This window comes from Phoxinus phoxinus, assembly GCF_949152265.1.
Source record: "Phoxinus phoxinus genome assembly, chromosome: 18".
Classification (NCBI taxonomy): Eukaryota; Metazoa; Chordata; class Actinopteri; order Cypriniformes; family Leuciscidae; genus Phoxinus; species Phoxinus phoxinus.
In genome coordinates, this window is record NC_136893.1 from 4200960 (window position 1) to 4222046 (window position 21087).

Below are 21087 nucleotides of genomic sequence, written 5' to 3' on the forward strand. Positions count from 1 at the left end.
TATTTTACATTATATTCACATTCATATGGGACACAAAAGGCAAAAGGATATTCGCAAATATATCATAGATCTGGAGATCTGTGTTATTATATACACACGTATTTATGTGGTTAAACACAGCGTCATTCTGTAATATGCAAAGTAGGGGTTTCCCACTTCTCCATGATAGGGGGAGGAATTGACGCAGCATATTTGCGCTCAATTTGAAATTGATGACACTGAAATTCATCAAACATCAACTTTTAAAAATACAGAGATGTTGCCCTTATGAAATGACAGGGGAGTGTGTCGGTGTGAGTTGATGATGTGCGGCGGCACGTGAGGGGGGGGTGGAGGAGCGCACGTGCGCTACAGCACGTTCCCTCACACACGTCATCGAAGACATGTGTTCATATGTAGCCTATGTATGTATGTATGTATGTATGTATGTGTCAGAAGCGTTTCGTTATGCCTGTGTGTTGCTTTGTTTTTTTTCCTCCTTTGTTTTCATGATACACGTTTCTCTTCACCAGTGATGTGCATATTGATATTCATATCTGTCCATGCATCATTGATTTATTCAGCTATACTCTGACTTATTTTTCATTTTCATTCTAGGAACATGTAGCTTTATATTAACTAATTGCATATTTTGCATGCAAGGCACCATCACGTGACTGCACATTGTAAAGTGATGAATTCATTATTTTCCAATTTATTTCATTGCACATTCCCCCTGGGGATCAACAATGAAATACTAAAAATACTAAAATATTTTTATATAAAAAAAGAAAGATATTGTGGATAGGTTTTATATTATTCTTTTTTTATAAAGCAAAAGCTTTTTATTGTTCTTGTTAATGAAATATTAATTAATTGCTTAATAACAATCACGGAGGCTGCCAATTGTCTTTTGCAACAAGAAAAAAGTCTTTACAAATAATCATTAAAAAAACATTTTTTTTGAGAAGGTAATATCAGTCTTAATCCATTATAAACACAGTATGTTTCTACATCAGATGCACATAAGTTTTAAAATTTGTATTTTAAGTGGATTTTTTTATATATATATTTTTCCCAAAGCACTAAAAAAGCTAACAGTATTATCTTGTCTCAAATGTAAATTTACACACCAATGATGATTTCCTATGTGTGTGTGTGTGTGTGTGTGTGTGTGTAAGATGTTATATAATATACACACATAGCCTATATTACTGTATAAACAAACTTTTATGCACTCATCAGTTGAATGTATAATAATCATGTGGCAAATTTCCACATAAAATTATTACATTAATAAAGCTGTTTGTCTGTCGGATGTAATCAAACTTTTAATATCTGAATTATCACAATTACATTGACCTAATGTAATTTTCCTTAAAATCAAACTTAGTTACTGTATTGCATTGAACTGATGTAATTTTTCCAGAGTAAAATGTAACTTATGTATTACACTGATATGTTTTCGGTCTAACAGAATGTCACAATGTAATGCATTTTTTTCATGAGTAAAATATACAAAAATGACCATATTATGCTGATCTTAGAATTGCTTGCATGCATGTCTTTCACACTGTTTAACCTTTAAAAATATGCCATTTCATATGCACACCAAAAACATGTTAGATGTGATTAAATTGCAATTAATCGATTTGACAGGACTAAATATATATATAAATTAGTCCTGTCAAATTGATTAATTGCGAGAATGTTTTTTGAATGATTAGCATATTTCACTGATATACAGGTATGTAAAGACTTTTTTCCATACTGTTATTTGTAATCTTTTTTCTTCTGTTTCTAATTATATATATTCTTTTTTAATTTATTTTCTTTCTATCTTTATTTGCTTTTTCTTCTTCCATATACTTGTTTGAGTAATTGCTGTGTCCTGGAGAAGAAGGCTGTGTTGCCGAAACACGTAGATCTACTAACTGGTTTAATGATTTATCCCAGTTTATTAAAGACCGTTTACTTTACCACGTGAGTGCCTTGGAGTATTTCGTCCATGATTTGAAGACACCCGTGCACAACTCTCTGCTTCTGTTTCCTGTTGCAAAAGACAATTGCAATCTACGTCCGTGAATGTTATTAATTATGAAGCAATGAAGTAACATTTCATTTAGAAAGAAAATTAAAAAGCTTGTGCTTTATAAAATAAATGAATTATATAAAACCTATCCAACATATTGTGAGAAAGTAAAACATGTATTTGGCAGGGATTTTTTTATTTTATTTTTATAAAATTATTTTTGTATTTATATATTTTATTGTTGATATCCTGGGGGAATGTGCAATGAAATAAATTGGAAAATAATGAATCATAAATAAATATATAGACATATAGACATATATATAGACATAACATATATATGGACATACATATATATAGACATACCATATATATGGACATACATATATATAGACATAACATATATATGGACATACATATATATAGACATACCATATATATGGACATACATATATATAGACATAACATATATATATATATATATATAGACATAACATATATAGACATAACATATATATATATATAGACATAACATATATATAGACATAACATATACATATATATATAGACATAACATATACATACATATATATATATATATATAGACATAACATATATATATATATAGACATAACATATATATATAGACATAACATATATATATATATATAGACATAACATATATATAGACATAACATATATATATATATATAGACATAACATATATATATATAGACATAACATATATATATATATAGACATAACATATATATAGACATAACATATACATATATATATAGACATAACATATACATACATATATATATATATATAGACATAACATATATATGGACATACATATATATAGACATAAATATATATATATATATATATAGACATATATATGTGTGTGATTGATTATGCCAAATGGGTGTCCTAACAAATGAGAAAGACGCACACACAAAAATATGATTTTAGCTTCCATTTTCTCTGTAATTTGCTGTGATAAGACAAATCGCAGCATTATTTAGGTGATGATGTCCTGACTGTGACTCTTTTGCATCAGTTCCATTGATTTCTCCATTACTCCACTGGACACGAACGCTTCAGAAAGAATATCATGCCTTTCACAACTATATAACTGAGCTGAGAAGAGCACGGGGGCCGAGCTCAGGAGGTCAGCGCTTTAATTTCTGCCCACTCACAGCCAGCGATAGAAGAAGCTCGCTGAAGATCACATTCACATCATTACATCTCCTCACGTTCACAAATCTCACGGGTGTGACTGTTCTTCAGGCTCTTCAGTGATTTGATTACATTTCTCGGGCGATATCTGTGTGACTCACCAATAGACACTCTCTAAAGAGATGATTTGATGCAGGTTTTTTCTTTTTAGGTCATTTCCAATGCAACATTCATAATTCTCTCACCCTTGCATATCATTCATTAATTGTAACTGTAGGCATATTTTGTTGCTCAAGTTTCAGGGTCACAGTGACTCACATATGCCTCTCTCTTTCTCCTCTTCTTCTTCTTCTTCTTCTTTGTCTGTCACTCTCTTACTTTTACACCCTGCATCATGTCACTTGCGTTGCCACAGCAACTTGAAGGCCAGTATTTTTTTTTTTCAACTAAGATAAATGAATAAGCACGTAAACAGCTTCACAATAACATGCTTGTGTTTATCATCTGCGGAGAGCAGGATGTGATATTAATTAGTGGAGAGAACATATAAGATATTTACACTTCAAAATTGTATTAAAAAGACTGAAATCACTTTGAAACGAAACATTTTTTAGATGCCTGTCATTAAAAAACGCATTCTCAAGACTTGCCTTGAGAATTATGGATTGTTTCTTTTTGCTAACAATTTTTTTTTGTTTGCTCAGCTAAACATTTGTATTTAAGTAGTTATGTAAATCACAACGATGAATGGCATTTTAATAGTCACTGCAGGCGAGAGAAGAGAAGAGGAATTTGCACCTGGTTTGTCTTTGTATTTAAAACACCACATAGACATTTAACAACACTAAATCTCAAATATTTTACATGACAATGGCATTTGGGGGCTTGAAAACGCACATTTTTGAAATTGGATTTCAAAGTACAATTTTTTTTAAACAATGTTCTTATCTCCATGTAAACTACAAAAATGTCAATTTGTGTATTACGTTTACAGTCTATAGTGTTTCATCTACTGGCCTTGCAGCAGAATACAGCGCTTTAAGTTGTTTTCGCGGATCCGTGCGAACGGGGATCGTTTTGACAACGTTATCGCCTGTATGCGAAAAATGCAAAGGAAAAACATTTCCGTTTTTAGTACAAAAGTACCACGGGGGCTTAAATACACGGCTAAATGAGGAACCAAACAAGACACAGGTGAACATAATCAATCAATGAGTAACCATAGAAACAAACAGGGACAATAGGAACAGGAACTATACACTGGAAACAACATAAGATTCCCCAAACCGAACATAACCATTACAAACTAGTAGTGAACAAAATGAGGGAGACATCCCATCAGCTGGAGCTGGACAGGCTCATGAATGTGTGACGTATACATGTTGTTTGAGCAGAGCCTCTTGTAAGGAAGGGTCTGAGTGTTGAAGGACCAAGTACAGATGGAAAACCCTTGAGATGAGGCTTGAGGAGAGCAACGAGCAGAGACCTTCAAATGAACACTAATAAAGAGGCAGCTCTTCTTCTTCAAGCTCCAGCCCATCGGGTTCAAAAGAGAGAAGAGAAAAAACTCCCAAAATCGTTCTCCTTTTTTTAACACCGAATCACTCTCTCAGTATCCCATACACACTCTGAAATACATTAAGATCATTAATATAATATAACCGCCTGCTCAAATCATCCTTTCACAACCAACCACTCATTTCTTTTTCACAAGAGACTCACATTCTGAAGGTTTTTAAAGACTCGAAGGGTACATTTACGTCAACGATGCACTAAAAACGGAAAAGTTTTTCTTTTGCGTTTTTCATTAAAAACGTTGTCAAATTGATCCCCGGATCCGCAAAAACGACTAAAATCGCTGTATTCTGCTCCCAGGCCAGTAGGTGGCGATGTGACTTTGTAAAGAAACACTATAGACTGAACACATGATTCACATATGCATGATGTCATCGTTTTCACAAATTCGTGTTTTTGTAGTTTACACATTTTGTAGTTTAGTTAAAAATGTTGCACTTTGAATCCCATTTTCAAAAGTTTGCGTTTTCAGGGCCGCAAAACGCCGTTGTTGTGTATATGAACGGCCAGAACGCATAAAAAGGTTTCCGTTTTTAGTTGAAAATGGTGTCGTGTAAACGCAATTAATGGGTTGTATGTCCCAATAGAAAGAAAGAAACAAATAAATAAATATGCATTTGTAGTATTGCAAGATTAATTATTATTATTTATTTATTTAGATTAGTAGTTTTTATTGAAAAGCTTCTTATACAGTATGCTAATTTTAGTAAAAAAAAATTGTATTATGAGAGTATTTGCACTCTTTTTTTTGTACTACTTTGAAGACCTTGTTCTGAACAGCACAAGTGGATGAAAAGAGAAAGAGATAAATAAATGTGCATTTGTAATTTTGCACGAAATGCATTTATTTATATTTTAGAGTAACTTTTTTTTATTAAAAAAGCTATTAGAATTAGTTTTTTTAAATTAGGTGTTCATTTGCAGCACTTTATTTTTTTTAGGCCTCTTTGTTCTGAACAGCACTAGAAGTGAATAAAGAGACAGAGGAATTGGAAAGTGTCATTAGATACAAACTAGTTTAACACCTCCATATGGTTTCAAACTAAAACAAAAATCAATAGGCATACATTAACAAAGCAATTATAAAACTAACAGGCAAGGCTTCACTTAAAGGGTTAGATCAGGATTTTAGACATGAATCTCTATAGCTTCCCCATAAGCAGTGTGGTGCATTGACCATGACTTTCCCCCGACAGCGTCCTGTGAGCCGAGCTCCGGTCCAGTTTTGGTCAAGATGAAATTAGTCCGGCAAGTTTGCTGGGGTCACGGCAATAAAGCTTTTTTCTTCTCAAATCAATATGTGTTCAAAAGAGTGATATATTTAAAGCACAAAACCGCTGTCTATGGAGAGGTCAGACCTCGTAATGGCTTAGCACTATTTTCTTCCCCGTCATGTCACTGCGCGCTGCCGCTACCCTACAGCCAGCTGCGAGCTGCGCAGGCGCACACCACTTTTTCAGTTGTTCGGCAGTGTTTACAGCAGTGTTTAACTTACGTGCTCAGAACAGCTACACGAACGAGCTAACATAGCTACTCACCAAGAGCGATCAGTTTGTACAAGCTTTGTACAAAATGGTGCGGACTTGTGACTATCCGGACTGTACAAACAAAGATGTGGCGCTTTCTCCTCACACATATCACTAACTCCATATTCTAACTCCATCTGGCGTAACTCGTCATCTGTGTATTCAGGTTCGTAAAGATAACCTTTTGGCTGTGTGTCGAAGTCAATGTTGTCATCGTCGCTGCTGTAGTCTGACATTTTATCTTTCTCTTTACGAGTTGTAAACAAAGTTACATGTGCGCGGCTCGCAGCTGGCTGTAGGTAGCGGCAGCGCGCAGTGATATGACGGGGAAGAAAATAGTGCTAATCCATTACGAGGTCTGACCTCTCCATAGACAGCGGTTTTGTGCTTTAAATATATCACTCTTTTGAACACATATTGATTTGAGAAGAAAAAAGCTTTATTGCCGTGACCCCAGCAAACTTGCCGGACTAATTTCATCTTGACCAAAACTGGACCGGAGCTCGGCTCACAGGACGCTGTCGGGGGAAAGTCATGGTCAATGCACCACACTGCTTATGGGGAAGCTATAGAGATTCATGTCTAAAATCCTGATCTAACCCTTTAATACAATTCCACATTAAATTCCACGTGAATTTACATATTTTGTCTGATTATCCGGCTCTGTGGGTGGACCTGTTTGTATTTTTTTTTATTGCATTTTAATAAGAACAAGAGTTTTTGAGCATGTTAAGGCCCCCAAAAGTGCCCAAAAGGTAGTAAAATAATAATAATAAAGAAGAAGAAGAATCCTAAGGAAAACAATAGGGCCTTCGCCTTTTCAAGGCTTTGGCCCTAATAAAACATAATTGACATACAGGAGTACATATAACCGTACATGTGTCCTGACTGTACAGTTGTGGGAGGCAGAACACCTGCCGGCCCTCTGAGGGACAGTGACTGGTTTCTGGCGCCCCCTTCTGTCTGAACTGAGATGAACAAGCTTCCACATGCCATGATGTGCAGCCCGTGTGGAAAGACAAATCTATAGAAAAGTGCTGACGTCAAATCTTTATTTTTTCACACCACAAGAGTGTCTGTGTCCAGAGCTTCTCTTTCTAGTCGAAAAAGAAAAACAATTAGAGTAGGCTGTGTGTTCAAGGTTGCACAACTGTTGTTGCAAGACACAGAGAGCTTGTTTTTTCAGCTCTGATGTTTAATAGGCCTACTGGATGCGTGTTCACGCAGGATATTTTATTAAAGTGTCCATAATGCCTGACAGATACACTTTAAAATCCCGCTGTTTACAATCCTGGCAGCTGTGATTGTTATAATTCTGTTATAATGTAGTAGAAACATATTTACAAAACAACCTTTTACATTTTACAGTATAAAACTGTAATTTACAAACATGAAAACTGCTATTTAAACGGGTAAATCCAACAACTCACTGCTACTAAAATGTATTTTGTACCTTTAACATATACTGACAACCACCTAATAATGCAGATGGTAAAAGAGGAAACCACATAAAGAATCATAAAGAAATTCATCTAGCCTTTCCATAAACTGAATTATAGTATGACGTTCACGCAAAAAGAAAACACAATCATGGAAACACACATGGCACTAAAATAATGCACTTAAAATTCATTTACCAATGTTACATAAACTCAAATATGCATAACTGATAACAAAATCTATTAAGAAACATAACTAGCCTATTTAAACTAAGTACTTTCAAATGAACTATCACAAGGGAATTCTGGGAATGTCAGTTTTTTTTAAGTGTATACCATTGATAAAAACACATCTTGAGATGTCATAGCTTTTTCATATCTATGACAGTCCTCTCTGTAAACAACAAAAATTAATCCCAAAAGCGATCCACACTTTATTAGCCAATCAGAAACGCTTTTCGACTGTCAATCATGTGCCATGCCTTTTGAAGATGCGGTCAAATCTAAAATAAAACATTTATAATATGTAATTAATCATTTATCAAAAGTCTGTGATAAGAAACAATGGTATCATAAACATATAGGCTATAGGCGTATTTCTACAGGTCAACATTGTACTATATATAGGCAGACAAACCGATTTTCTCTAATGTTTCATACACACAGAAAGTAGTGCAGCATGTTTTTTTCATGAACTATTCCTACTGCAGTAATTCACAGCTTTTCTTTTGCATTTATGCATTTGTCTCACCATTAATCATCAGATTAACAGCAATATGATAAGGACACAATCATACACTCTTAAAAATAAAGGTTCTTAATTGGGATTGATGGTTCCATGTAGAACCTTTAACATCCATGGAACCTTTCCATTCCACAAAAGGTTCTATAGTGGAAAAAAAGGAATTGTTAAGATTTTTAGAATGTTCATCACACAAAGGGGGGGAAACGGTTCTTTAAAGAACTGTTGACTGAAATGTTCTTTGAGGAACCAAAAAAAAAAGAAAGTTATTCTATGGCATTTGATGCTAAAACACCCATTTATAACCTTGATTTTTAGCAGATTCAATCAGCGATATATCGATACAATCAGGCCCGTGTTTTTAAAAGCCTTTCGGGACTGGATTTACACCTGGGTCATTTCATCTCCAATTCTCAGAAATATAAACCAACAGATGTGTGCTAGTCATTGTCCCCTGTCCTGTTCTCCTAGAACCGCGGCGCGAGCACACACACACACACACACACACACACACACACGCTGTGTGTCTAAGAGGAAGGCTTTTGTCCAGCATCCGGAAACGTCGGAAAGCTTTCAGCCTCCGCGCGCGTACAAGAGCTCACGCTGCTCACGAGACACGCGGTGCTCTGCCCGTTATAAACCCTGTTCTGAGATCACAACCGCTGTGTGTAGCATGTCAATGAGGATCTCAGAAACTGATCTCAGATCAGGACTCCGGGAAGATAAAAGCAGTGGACTCTGATCTGAATTATTTCTCAGCAATCAAACAAACAGAAAGGAAAGAGCTGCTGTTTCGATGTAAAGTCGCTATGAAACCAACATTGACAACTCTTGTTTTTTATGGAATATTTGAGTAGGCTATTTATTATAAATTATTTATCCGTGCACATCATTATAAAAAAAAAAGTTATGTTTAAAACGTGAATGAACGTCCAAAGAAGAGAAGATGGGTTACAAAACAGAAACTATTATTTGCATTAAAAAGGATTTAGCCAAATCACAGATTGAGCACCTGGAGTTAGTTAATGCATCCGTTATCAAGGACGGCTTGAACAACAATGGTAAAAACTGCTTAAGGCCCACATAATGCACAAAAAATAAAAGATTGACAGATGATTCATCCCCATTTTACCTTTTTATTTTATTTTAAATGATAAAATATGAAGCAAAATTCTGCTGTTTATCAGTGTTTCTGCGCCTGCACATATTTTACAGAAGTTGTAATAAAATGTTCAACAACTGAGTTTCTTAATTAAGTAGCCTAGGCTATTGAATAAGAAGCCATTTCCTCATATGTTCTCCTGCGCTGAATGATATTAGGCTAATAGCAAGCAGATCAGTCAGAAGCAAGGCTTTGAATCTGTTTAAAGTTCTGATTAGATGACTCGGAAGTCAATCCGTCTTAGTCACTAACACACTTGATTTTTTTCAAGCCGTATCTTTGGAGACCAAGGTCATTTCGTACTAATTCCAAGTGTGAAAATAAGAGCTATTCAGACTCTCTCACAGAAACACGTCATACAACTGCATGGACGACTAAAGGACGAGCCATAAAGCTGTCAGCACGTTTATCAGGAGCTGAAGTCTGTCTTTTGCTTCTTTTATCTCATTGCACACCCAAAGCTTTTGGGTCCGAGTGAAACGGCTTCCCGAACAAGATCAAATGTAGGGCGGGGCTTGATTTTGTCCATAGGGAATTGATTGGATGGTTGTGGTTTGCTATTGGTGGATTGCATGTGAGTGACAGGTTGCCCCGCCCTCGCGCCTGTAAACACGTCATCACAGAAGAGAAGAGATGTCACATTACTCTGATTCAATGACTCATTTGAAGTCAGTTCTTTAAAGTTAAAGGAGAACTCCAGCGCAAAATGAACCTTTGGTCTAATTACACATTGTTACCTAGTCAACCGTTATCTGAGATTTGTTTTCATGATTATCGAATGTAAATAGTTTTATCTCTAAAAACAGTTTAGCCTATAACGCTAGTATAACGCTAGTATATGGGGCGTAGAGTAATGACAAATAAAAATCGCTTGGGGCTATTTTGAGCCTTGTTAGTGGTATTACTAACAAGCGATTTGTATTTGTCATTACTCTATGCCCCATATACCAGTGTTATACTAGCGTTATAGGCTAAACTGTTTTTAGAGATAAAACTATTTACATTCGATAATCATGAAAACAAATCTCAGATAACGGTTGACTAGGTAACAATGTGTAATTAGACCAAAGGTTCATTTTGCGCTGGAGTTCTCCTTTAAGTGCATGAATTAGATCATTTGAAACGTTAAGCGATTTACCGTAAATAATGGTTACTCTATTTTAATATGTCCGTGTTGCAGTGTATTATAAATTTAAGTACTGACTTAAATATTACCTGACTACATGTACTTAGGGCTTGGTTTTGGGGCTAGTTGCATGTAATTATCCACAATGTATAGTTAGTTAGTAAATTAGGGTTAAGGGGGTTCTTAAAGGATTAGTTCACTTTCAAAAAATGTTTTGCTGATAATTTACTCACCCCGATGCCATCCAAGATGTCCATGTCTTTCTTTCTTCAGTCGAAAATAAATTGAGGTTTTTGAGGAAAACATTCCAGGATTTTTCTACACAGAATAGACTTTAATAGCAACTATCCCAATGTTCAAAAGAAGGTTCAAATGTCCGTCTCAATGCAGCTTCAAAGTCTCTACACTTTGTCTCAAAAGTCTTATCTAGCCAAACGATCTGTCATTTTCTAAATAAAAACAAATTGTACTGTATATATTTTTTAACCACAATTGTCCATCTTGTGCTGGTCTGCGACGCGCCACGCATTCACGTAAACACGTTGGAAAGGTCACAGGTCACGTCATATATCCAAGTTATTTGTCTGTGTACTCCGGTTCAAAAAGTAGGGAAGGAAAATCTCATTTTCTCCTCCAACTTCAAAATTGTCCGACATCTTTGTTTAAAAAAAATAACAATTTCGTGACTTTCCAACGTGATGACATAATGCGTGGCACAAGACGAACAATTGTGGTTAAAAAGTATATATATATATATATATTTTTTTTTTTAAATGACGATCGTTTCGCTAGATAAGACCCTTATTTCTCGACTGGGATCGTGTCGAGACTTTGAAGCTGCATTGAGACGGACATTTGATCCTTCTTTTGACGGTTGCCATTGAAGTCCATTCTGTGTAGAAAAATCCTGGAATGTTTTCCTCAAAAACCTTCATTTCTGTTCGACTGAAGAAAGAAAGACATGGATATCTTGGATGACATCGGGTGAGTAAATTATCAGCACTTTTTTTTTTAAAGTGAACTAATCCTTTAAAGGGGGGTGTTTTTTATTATTTTTATTAAAAACTATAAACACTAGTGCACTGGTCTTAATATTTCATATGTATGAGTCATATATGGTGTAAGCACTTCACATTTCTGGTGTATTTGGTGGCAAAAAATAAAGCATATTAAGCACATTAAGACATGAAGTATGACTAAAATAGCTCCATTTATTTGCGCATTCAAAAGCAGAGCACAATTGTTTAACAAGGCATCAGGTGTTTGTAGCAGCTTTCATGTTTCAAGACCTTCTCTGAGATGTATTTTTATCAAAATGAATCATTGCAAACATTGTCATCACATCTCTGAGCTCGTGAAAAACACTGAATTTACCTAATGCAGTACGTCACACACCATGCCATCTTTCCATTGACCAAGCTGTGAAGTGCGTCTTCTCATTTCACCTGTTACTGCTTCTCCAGGCCTGTCGATTCGGGGGTTATGGGATGTAATGAGAAGTTAAAAGTTGCAACTCCCACAGTAATTATTTATGGCAACAACACAATTGTCTCTGCTGCTATGGTTACGTTCACACCACACGCAGCTGCAATTCAATCTAAATGATAAAGGTTTCTCCCTCACTGTCTTTACGTCATCCACTTGCTGCTTTTCAAAACTCATTACAGACGCACTGCCTGATCGGGTCACAAGTTTGCATGCAATCACAGTAACCACATGTAGGAATCATGTTGTATTTGGAGAAAATTCATGTTTAAAAAGTTCAACCCTAATTGTTTTTGTGACAATTAAATGATCTAATAGCTACAGGTGAAACTCGAAAAAAATTTATATTGTGCAAAAGTTTACTTATTGCACAAATTCAACTTAAAAGGTGAAACTAATACATTATATAGACTCATTACATGTAAAGTGAGATATTTCAAGCCTTTATTTTGTTATAATTTTGATGATTATGGTTTACAGCTTATGAGAACCCCAAATTTAAAATTAGAATATTGTGAAAAGGTTTTCATAAGCTGTAAGCCATAATCATCAAAATTATAACAAATAAAGGCGTGTAATATCTCACTTTGCATGTAATGAGTCTATATAATATATTAGTTTCACATTTTAAGTTGAATTACTGAAATAAATTAACTTTTGCACGATATTCAAATTTTTCGAGTATCGCCTGTACATTTGGAAACACTCTTTACAGTGTCCTTGTTACAAGTTACATGAATATAAATAATGCATAATTACATGCAACTAACCCTAGAGCAAGACCTAAGTACATGTAGTTAGTTAAAGGGTAACTGTCGCCAAAATTGAACCTATCTCTCTTTTTGTTAAACTACGAGTCAAACTTTCGTGTAAAAGCATAATTATAATGAAAATAGACGATTAAACGATTAATCGCGATTAATCACATCCAAACTAAAAGTTTGTGTTAACATAATAAATGTGTTAGTACTGTGTATAATTATTTTATATATTTAAATACACACACATGCTTGTATATATTTAAGTAATATTTGCATGTATATACTGTATATAGATTTATATATAAATATATAAATATATAATAAATATATTTATATATATGAACTTGTGTGTATATACACAAAATAATTATACACAGTACACACATTTATTATGTAAACACAAACTTTTATTTTGGATGCGATTAATCGCGATTAATCGTTTAACAGCCCTAAATGGAAACGCCACTTTTAAGATTGACCGTATTTTCGTTTTAGCTCAAAATGCCTTTTGAATGGGAGTGCTAGGGACACTTCTATGATAGCATTGACTACATTGTTTGTGTACACAAAGTTCTCTAAAAAGAAAGATTTTGTACAACTCACTTTATCAGTTAGTGTTTACAGTGGCTGGAATTTTGTCAGTCAAAAGTAGTCGATCTCCGAATGCAACGTAACATGAGGAGAGTAAAGATGTAAAGCTCCTAAAGCTTGTTTCCATATAAATTGCCATGAGCTAAATGTCTAAGTTATCATGCTTTTCATTAGAGTTACAAGTTCATGACATTTCCTCATATGGAGTCAGTTCGTTACGTTGCATTCGGAGACAAAAGTCAAAAGTAGTCGATCTCCAAATGCAACGTAATGAACTGACTCCATATGAGGAAATGTCATGAACTTGTAATTCCAATGAAAAGCATGATAACTTAGACACTTAGATCATGGCAATTTATGGAAACAAGTTTTAGGAGCTTTCCATCTTTACTCTCCTCATGTTACGTTGCATTCGGAGATCGACTACTTTTGACTGAGAAAATACCAGCCAACGGAAACACTGACTGTTAAAGTGAGTCATATAAAACCTTTCTTTTTAGCAAACTTTGTGTATACAAACAATGTAGTCAATGCTGGAGTTCATGTGTAGAGCCGCTGATACTTCACAGTTTTACGTTGTGTCGAGCCGCATTAGTGTTTTAAAAACAGCGATTTTGATGCTATCATAGAAGTGCCCCATGCACTCCCATTCAAACGGCATTTTGAGCTAAAACGAAAATACGGTCAATCTTAAAAGTGGCGTTTCCATTATAATTATGCTTTTACACTAAAGTTTTACTCGGCTAGATTAACAAAAAGAGCCTAGGTTCAATTTTGGCGACAGTTACCCTTTAATATTACTCAGTACTTCAATGTATAATTGGACACATTAAAATAAAGTGTAACCATTATTTACAGTAAATAGCTTAAGTATAATGTTTCAAATGATCTAATTCTTGTACTTAACTTTAAAGAACTGACTTCAAATCAAATCAGTCAGTAAATTATATTCATTTGAATCAGATTGAGTTGAATGGGATTCAAATAAATTCAAATGAATCATGTACATCAATGAAGCACCCAAACAAACCGATTCACTAATCATAGATGAATTCATTTAAAGCCTTTTGATACAGTGTGTGCACTCTAATGGAGATCTTCATTTTCTTGTGATTTGATCTAATAAATATAGATTTTAAAAATATATTCCCCTCTCGAGTAGCTTTAATGTACTTAGCTCTATTGTACCTCTAACTACCGTGTATCTCTTCTACTTCTAACCATTATATGCAAAAGTATAGTATCAAAATTGACCCATTTTAAAATTGTAATTGAACTGTAATTTATTTTATTTTATATAATTTGTCAAAATATTTTTTTTTAAATGTTTTAACTGGTTTCAGAATGTTTACAGAACATGCTAGAAAAATTCCTGTGTTTGCAAATGATATAAAATAAAATAATGTTCCCTTAACTTTTGCATAACCAGGAAAAAGCTTTTAAAAGAGCTAGACATTTTGGATGTTCAGGCAATTTTCACAACTTAATGGAAACAAAACATTTTTAAGAACATATTTCTGATAGCTTCCTGAACATCAGCGGACTCTGGATTTGAAACAGGGCCATTAACATATTGTTTTTAAAACATATTTCACATTGAGGCTAATTTGTGACCACTGTTCGAATCTCAAGTACACCACGTTTAAAAGCATTTTCATAAGTCAGTTTTCGCTCTGAATGAGGATGTTTCCGTTTGTAATGACTCAGGATTGACGTGCTTTTGTTTCCAGGTTACTGGGAAGGATAAACACTGACAGTAGAACAGTAGAGTATATAAAAACTGTGTTCGCTGATGGGCCCACATAGATAATTGAGTATTGTGTTTGAACAGGCCCCAGCATTAGATTAATGATTTATTCAGGACTTACAACAGAGCTGGTGCACGACACACTTCTGTCCGGACCGCCTCCTCCAGGATTGTGTGGAAGAATGTTCCAGCTTTCAGTCTCAGGTATTACCTGTTAAAATAAGTGCGATATATATATATATATTTTAAAAAAACAGCAGGTTTCCAGTGTGACAACCATAGGGGCATGTTGTCACATTGTCTTTATAAACAGCATCTTTTCTTCAGTGCTTGCTTCATGTTACAACTCCAGTTCCACATATCACTGTTTTTATTATTATTGTTATTAAAACCTCATGTGTAGTGTTTGTGAAGACATATGGTTTCATTTCTTTTGGCTCATACACGTCACTGAACTTCTCCTGGGAGGAGAGAAGATCAATCTGTGCGTCCTCCGTGACAACCTAAATTAATTTTTTTTTTCTTTGGTTCTTTGGCAACAAGCAGGAAGATCAACATGTCCAAACGAGCTCAGGAGACTAACACACATTATACTGTTAGGTGAGGTTGCTTAGAAACTGCCATTTACTGACACTGACAACAGTGTCTCTCACTGTACTACGACACATCACATCAAATAGCGCTAGTTCTTACAGAGGTATACAGATCTGAGCTGGCAACTGAACGTTTCAACGCAAGATTTGCACATTGCATACATTTAGTTTTTGTTTTTAGCCTTAAGCGTGTCATCTTTTTGTGTGTGTAGAGTTTACACTTTTTATGAAATAAAGTAAAATCAAAGCCACTTGAAAGCAAGCCTGCAAGGTTAGCAAAAAAACGTAACGGCTGCTAACGCTCCCAGAGCGTGTCAATGGAGGAGGCTTCACTACGCTGAATAAACTGCTTTTGTGAGAAAACGGCTTATCATTTAACGAATTGACGCGTTAAACATGTTTTGGATTGATCTAGCCTACTTTAAGAATTTACACTGAAAAAAATGCTTTTTTATAAGAGAAGTCACAGACAATTGCGCCGCGACAGGTATATAATTAGGACACTATTTGAGGGCCATTTGTAGTGGTTTCCAAAACCATAGTGGATGTTATCGAGGGCACTCATTCAATCCCATAATGCACTGCAAAAGCGAGTGTACAGCCGATGTGCGCTGGAGAATACCCATAATGCACTGTGACAGTCGCGCCGAATGAATTCCCTCGTCTGAGCTGAATCATCCATCCATCCATTTTCCAAACCGCTGGTCCAATGCGAGTACAGCGTGATACCATACATTCATTTTTAATTGATTATTTAATTGTTTAATTAAAGTTTATAGATGGAAATGTTCAAGATCGATCTTTTCATCTCACTACTGGAGCAGTTTGCTAAGTTTCAACTTATCATTAAACAGCAAACACAAACTATGCAAAAGCGGCAGCCCTTCCGGCGCACTCAGTGTCTAAATTTTTGTGCAAAAAACAAAGCCTAAAACTTTAAAACAATTATTGTACTTTTACTATCATTTATTTGTTCGCAAACAACACTTTTGCAACCACAAACGATATCTAACAAGAATTCATGATGGCTCGTTCATAAACGGAACGAGGTAACCAACAGTAAAGCTGATATTGATATTACAAAAATAATCGTTTTAGTCATTTGTTTTAAAAAAGTCTGTAAGATAGATAGCGTTAGCATATGGTAATTTTGGTCGCGCGGGAACCTCCGCAGATTGCGTCCAGATTCCCCTGAAGGTCATAATTGCTCGCTAGTCGCTAGCATTTGTATTTCTTTCGGGAAACATCAATTAATTAATCAGAGCATTTTTTTTTCACCTGTTTTTAAATAGATGATATAGACCTTAAGCGCCAGATAAAGAAGAGCGCAGCCATCTTTAGAATTTTGTGTTTGAACTTCAGTTTTTGCGTAGCTCTGTATATTTCTATGGCCTCACTGTCAAAGAGTAATTAGCTAGTGAAGTGGATTTACTTATTGTAGAGTTAACGAATGTTATCATGAGTGTTTGAAGCGGATGTCATAACAAATGTCAGTAGACAGGGAAGAATTTTAAACGAGCGCTTCATTCATAAATCCATAAGATCTTACCTCCTTGCTGTGAAAATACAAACCGGAAGACAGAACACCACGAGCGCAGCGCTTAAAAAGGGGGCGGAGCTACATAAGCTCAACAGCAGGCTACTTTGCATACATGGATGATACAGCAAAAACATTAATGCATGCCATTATATATTAAGATATTTTAGACTTGCATATCACAAGCGTTACAAAAATGTTTGTGTTTTAAGATAGTTTGATACTATTGCGATGCAGATTCATTAGAAACCAGTCATATTCCACGGCACTAGCTGTACGTCTTTCCTTGAATCGCACAAATACACACTAAATGAATTTTGGAGTTCCAGAAACTGAGAGTGGTTTACAGCATCCATTTAGTAGGAATGATGTCAGGTTAATGGAGGACAAAGACTGATATCTGGGCCTTGATCTCGTGCGGATATTATATAGCCAAAGATTTCTGGCTAAACAAATGTTTAGCAAAGGACTTGCAAGGACATTGAAACGAGGAGCTGCAGTCTTTGATAAGAGAACACAAGCCAGCAGCCTTGAGCTAATACAACTCAACAAGTTACCCGTGGCACATCTTTCTCCTCAAAGTGGGTGTGTTTATACTTGTGAACGAAAGACTATGTATTTTACCCTTAAAATACTGTGAAGTGAATAATTAAAAAACATTAGGAATATCCATATGATGTTAAAAAATATTCATAACAGTTTTGCACTTCATAGCAATTTCATTATTATTTTTATTAGCCAAGCTATTGGTGATGTGACGTCATCGCCGTGTGGGTGGGACCTGTCAATCAACTGGCTCGTTGTTCCCATTGGTCAGATAAACGTTCGTTCGGTGGGCTGTGTGGGCTGCGTGAATAAAAGTATGGAGACTGGGTTGAGTCCAAATAAGAGCCGTGGATGGATAAAGAGTGACTATTGAAGGACAGAACAAAGAAGTTTCAACCAGCTTCACCAAGTGATCGCACTGACACTTGGACAACAAGAAGCTCTGTAGGTACTCAAGGTAACGGAGTAGATTTAGTGTTGGCACACGTGCCTATAACTGTATACAAAAAGGTTTTGGATATGAGAAAAAAAAGACAACATAGACTAAATAACCTCAAACATCAGTGAATTCTTCAAAAAAAACCTCCCTGAAGAGAAGATAAAGTGGATCCTGTGAGGAAGATAGTGTCACTTGTTTTATGTTTTCTTCTCTCGCATCACAGGAATCCCAGTAAATGATGGAGTGGTATGTTTTGGTGTTGATGCTGAGCTTGCCAACCTTGAGTCAGGCAGATTGTTCAGCGCAGTGCCTGAGATGCGCGCAACAGATCCCCGACCTGGACACTGCAGCGAACCGCTTGGTAAGATCACCCTCAGTTCTCCTCATTTTGAACCACTTATAGTTCGCATGCGCTTCATTTTGTGATAAATGTGATGCACGAGCAGGGCAAAACCGATAGAAATGGATTCAACTTTGTCGTTATTTGCTCTGTACTTGTACTGTACAGAAAAATAAAGTTAGCATCTAATCAGAAGTGCAGATAGTGTGTAGCATTAAATAAATTATGGTTGAGTAGCAAATGAAGCAAAAATGGCAGTATAATGGTCAAATAAATGACAAATTAGATGCAATGAGTGTTAAACAAAATCAAATAAATAATAAGCATTTGTAAATTAACTAATAGAAATGTCTATCTGTAATGTAAACATTTCAAAATTGAACATTGTAGATTATTTTGTCTTTTTTTGCAATTAAACTCTCACTGTGGCGCGCGCATTCAGCACCATGGAGAGCGCGACAATACGCGCGCTCGTTTAGATCATAAACGATCTTGGGAAAACCTTCTTCATTGATGTACTGACGACGAAGAATTGTAGATTTTGAAAGGACAGTTTGCACAATTAACACAATGTATGCATATAGTTTCGGTTAAAACAATTATACAGCCTAAATCCCAATACGAAAATCATGGTTTTTACTCAAATAAAACCAAAAAAACATGGTCATTGAAGTTAAACCATGGTAACCACAAATTAAAAATGTGTTTGCTACACTAACCATAGTATTTGTAGTAAAACTGTGGTTATACAAATTGTAATGCAGTCCGCCAAAAAACATGGTACATAAATTAAATGTTCTTTGTACGTGAAAAGTTTCTGCATCAAACCCAAATTGTTTCTAATCTGATATGGTTTTGTTTCTGTAAGGTTCTTTTTGAAATAAAAAAAACACGTTAAATATATGGTTCTACTACAGACCGTATTGGTTTCTGAATTATGTGATGTCAAAATAAGAAATGAAACGTTCTTTTTTGGAACTTTAGGCATCAGATTGTAAAACCCTTTAGGTTCTAAAACGGAACTTTTATTTTTCAAGAGTGCACAGAGTCAAGTTTGTCCCACTTTTCTTTTTGCAGACTTGTACTTTAGAATGTGAAGGAGCAGTCCCGTCTTCTGGTACACTCGACAGATGTGAGAAAGCGTTACAGGAGCTTTCAGATGAATTAGCGGACATCGACCCAGACGACGACGGCGAACGAAGCGCGCTAAACGCAGAGGATCTCCAAGATAAGCCGTACAACCTGGTCAAACGGTACGGGGGATTCATCAAGAGGATCGATAAGAATAAAAATAAAATTTTCGCCTCACCTTGGAAAGAGAACGCCATTCTAAAAGGATTGTTCGCGAAGAAATACGGAGAATCCCTCTCGAAACTGAGCGAGCGAGACGTCCCGTCGCTCACGGAAGACGACGAGGGCGACGATATTACGGCGGAAAACGAAACGGGACTTTACGACAACGAAGTTCCTTTGAATGAAGTCAAACGTTACGGTGGGTTTCTTCGCAAATTCGGTCCTAAAAGAAGCGACTTGGTGGACAACACCAGCCGGCAGGTGTTACAGAAGCGATACGGTGGTTTTATGCGAAGAATTCGCCCGAAGTTGAGATGGGACAACCAAAAGCGATATGGCGGTTTTTTACGGCGCCATTTTAAAATCTCCGTGCGCTCTGATGAAGAGCCCTCATCGCACGAGGACTATGCTTTATAGGCTGTTGTATCATATATAACTCAATCAGAACTCATTTTGCCTACGCATTGCCCACCCCCCAAAATGGCTGCTGACCTCTGGACGCTATCATCCACTATCAACCTGTCAATCATGCTCTCAGGACGTTTCAGTGACCGACCACTTGTTGTTTCCAGTGACCTTTACCCCATGTAAGCAATCAATAGCTACTGCAAATAATGCTTGTTTAAGATGACCAATAAAGGGCAAGACCATTACCTGCTAACATTGTTCGGGTAATGTTTTGTGGGACTTTTTCTCCTCCAATAAAAATAAATAAATAATCTGAGCACATTACAATTTCTACTAAATTAAACATGACATTGCATTGTTATGTTACTATACGATTTACAAAGGTTAAACCCCTTTTATTCTAATCCAAAAAAATATTGCTTAGGCTATCTTTCAGGAATTGTCCATCTTAAAGGGATAGTTCACTCATAAAATAAAATTCTGTCATTGACTCACCCTCATGTTGTTTAAAACTTATGAGTTTCTTTCTTCTGTTGAACACAAAAGAAGATATTTTGAAGAATGTTGATAACCAGACAGTT

At 35.6% G+C, this 21087-nt stretch overlaps 1 protein-coding gene and 1 long non-coding RNA gene across 3 annotated transcripts; one reads left to right on the plus strand and one right to left on the minus strand.

The window, feature by feature from the left end:
• Positions 1-7481: 7481 nt before the first annotated feature.
• On the minus strand, positions 7482-15569 carry LOC306985533. The gene is made up of 3 exons (XR_013794820.1): positions 15472-15569; positions 12141-12231; positions 7482-8239 (listed from the first exon to the last, which is right to left on the minus strand). It is a non-coding gene; the product is annotated as an uncharacterized lncRNA (long non-coding RNA).
• A 2655-nt stretch (positions 15570-18224) lies between these two features.
• On the plus strand, positions 18225-20798 carry pdyn (prodynorphin). 2 transcript variants are annotated; one of them, XM_079588988.1, is made up of 3 exons: positions 18225-18483; positions 18689-18826; positions 19883-20798. In XM_079588988.1, the coding sequence occupies exons 2-3, from the start codon at positions 18701-18703 to the stop codon at positions 20513-20515; spliced, it is 759 nt and encodes a 252-aa protein (XP_079445114.1). In that variant the 5' UTR covers positions 18225-18483; positions 18689-18700; the 3' UTR covers positions 20516-20798. The 2 variants fall into 2 exon arrangements, with proteins under 2 accessions (XP_079445114.1, XP_079445115.1); XM_079588989.1 differs by having other exon boundaries at positions 18225-18470; positions 19883-20756.
• Positions 20799-21087: the final 289 nt, after the last annotated feature.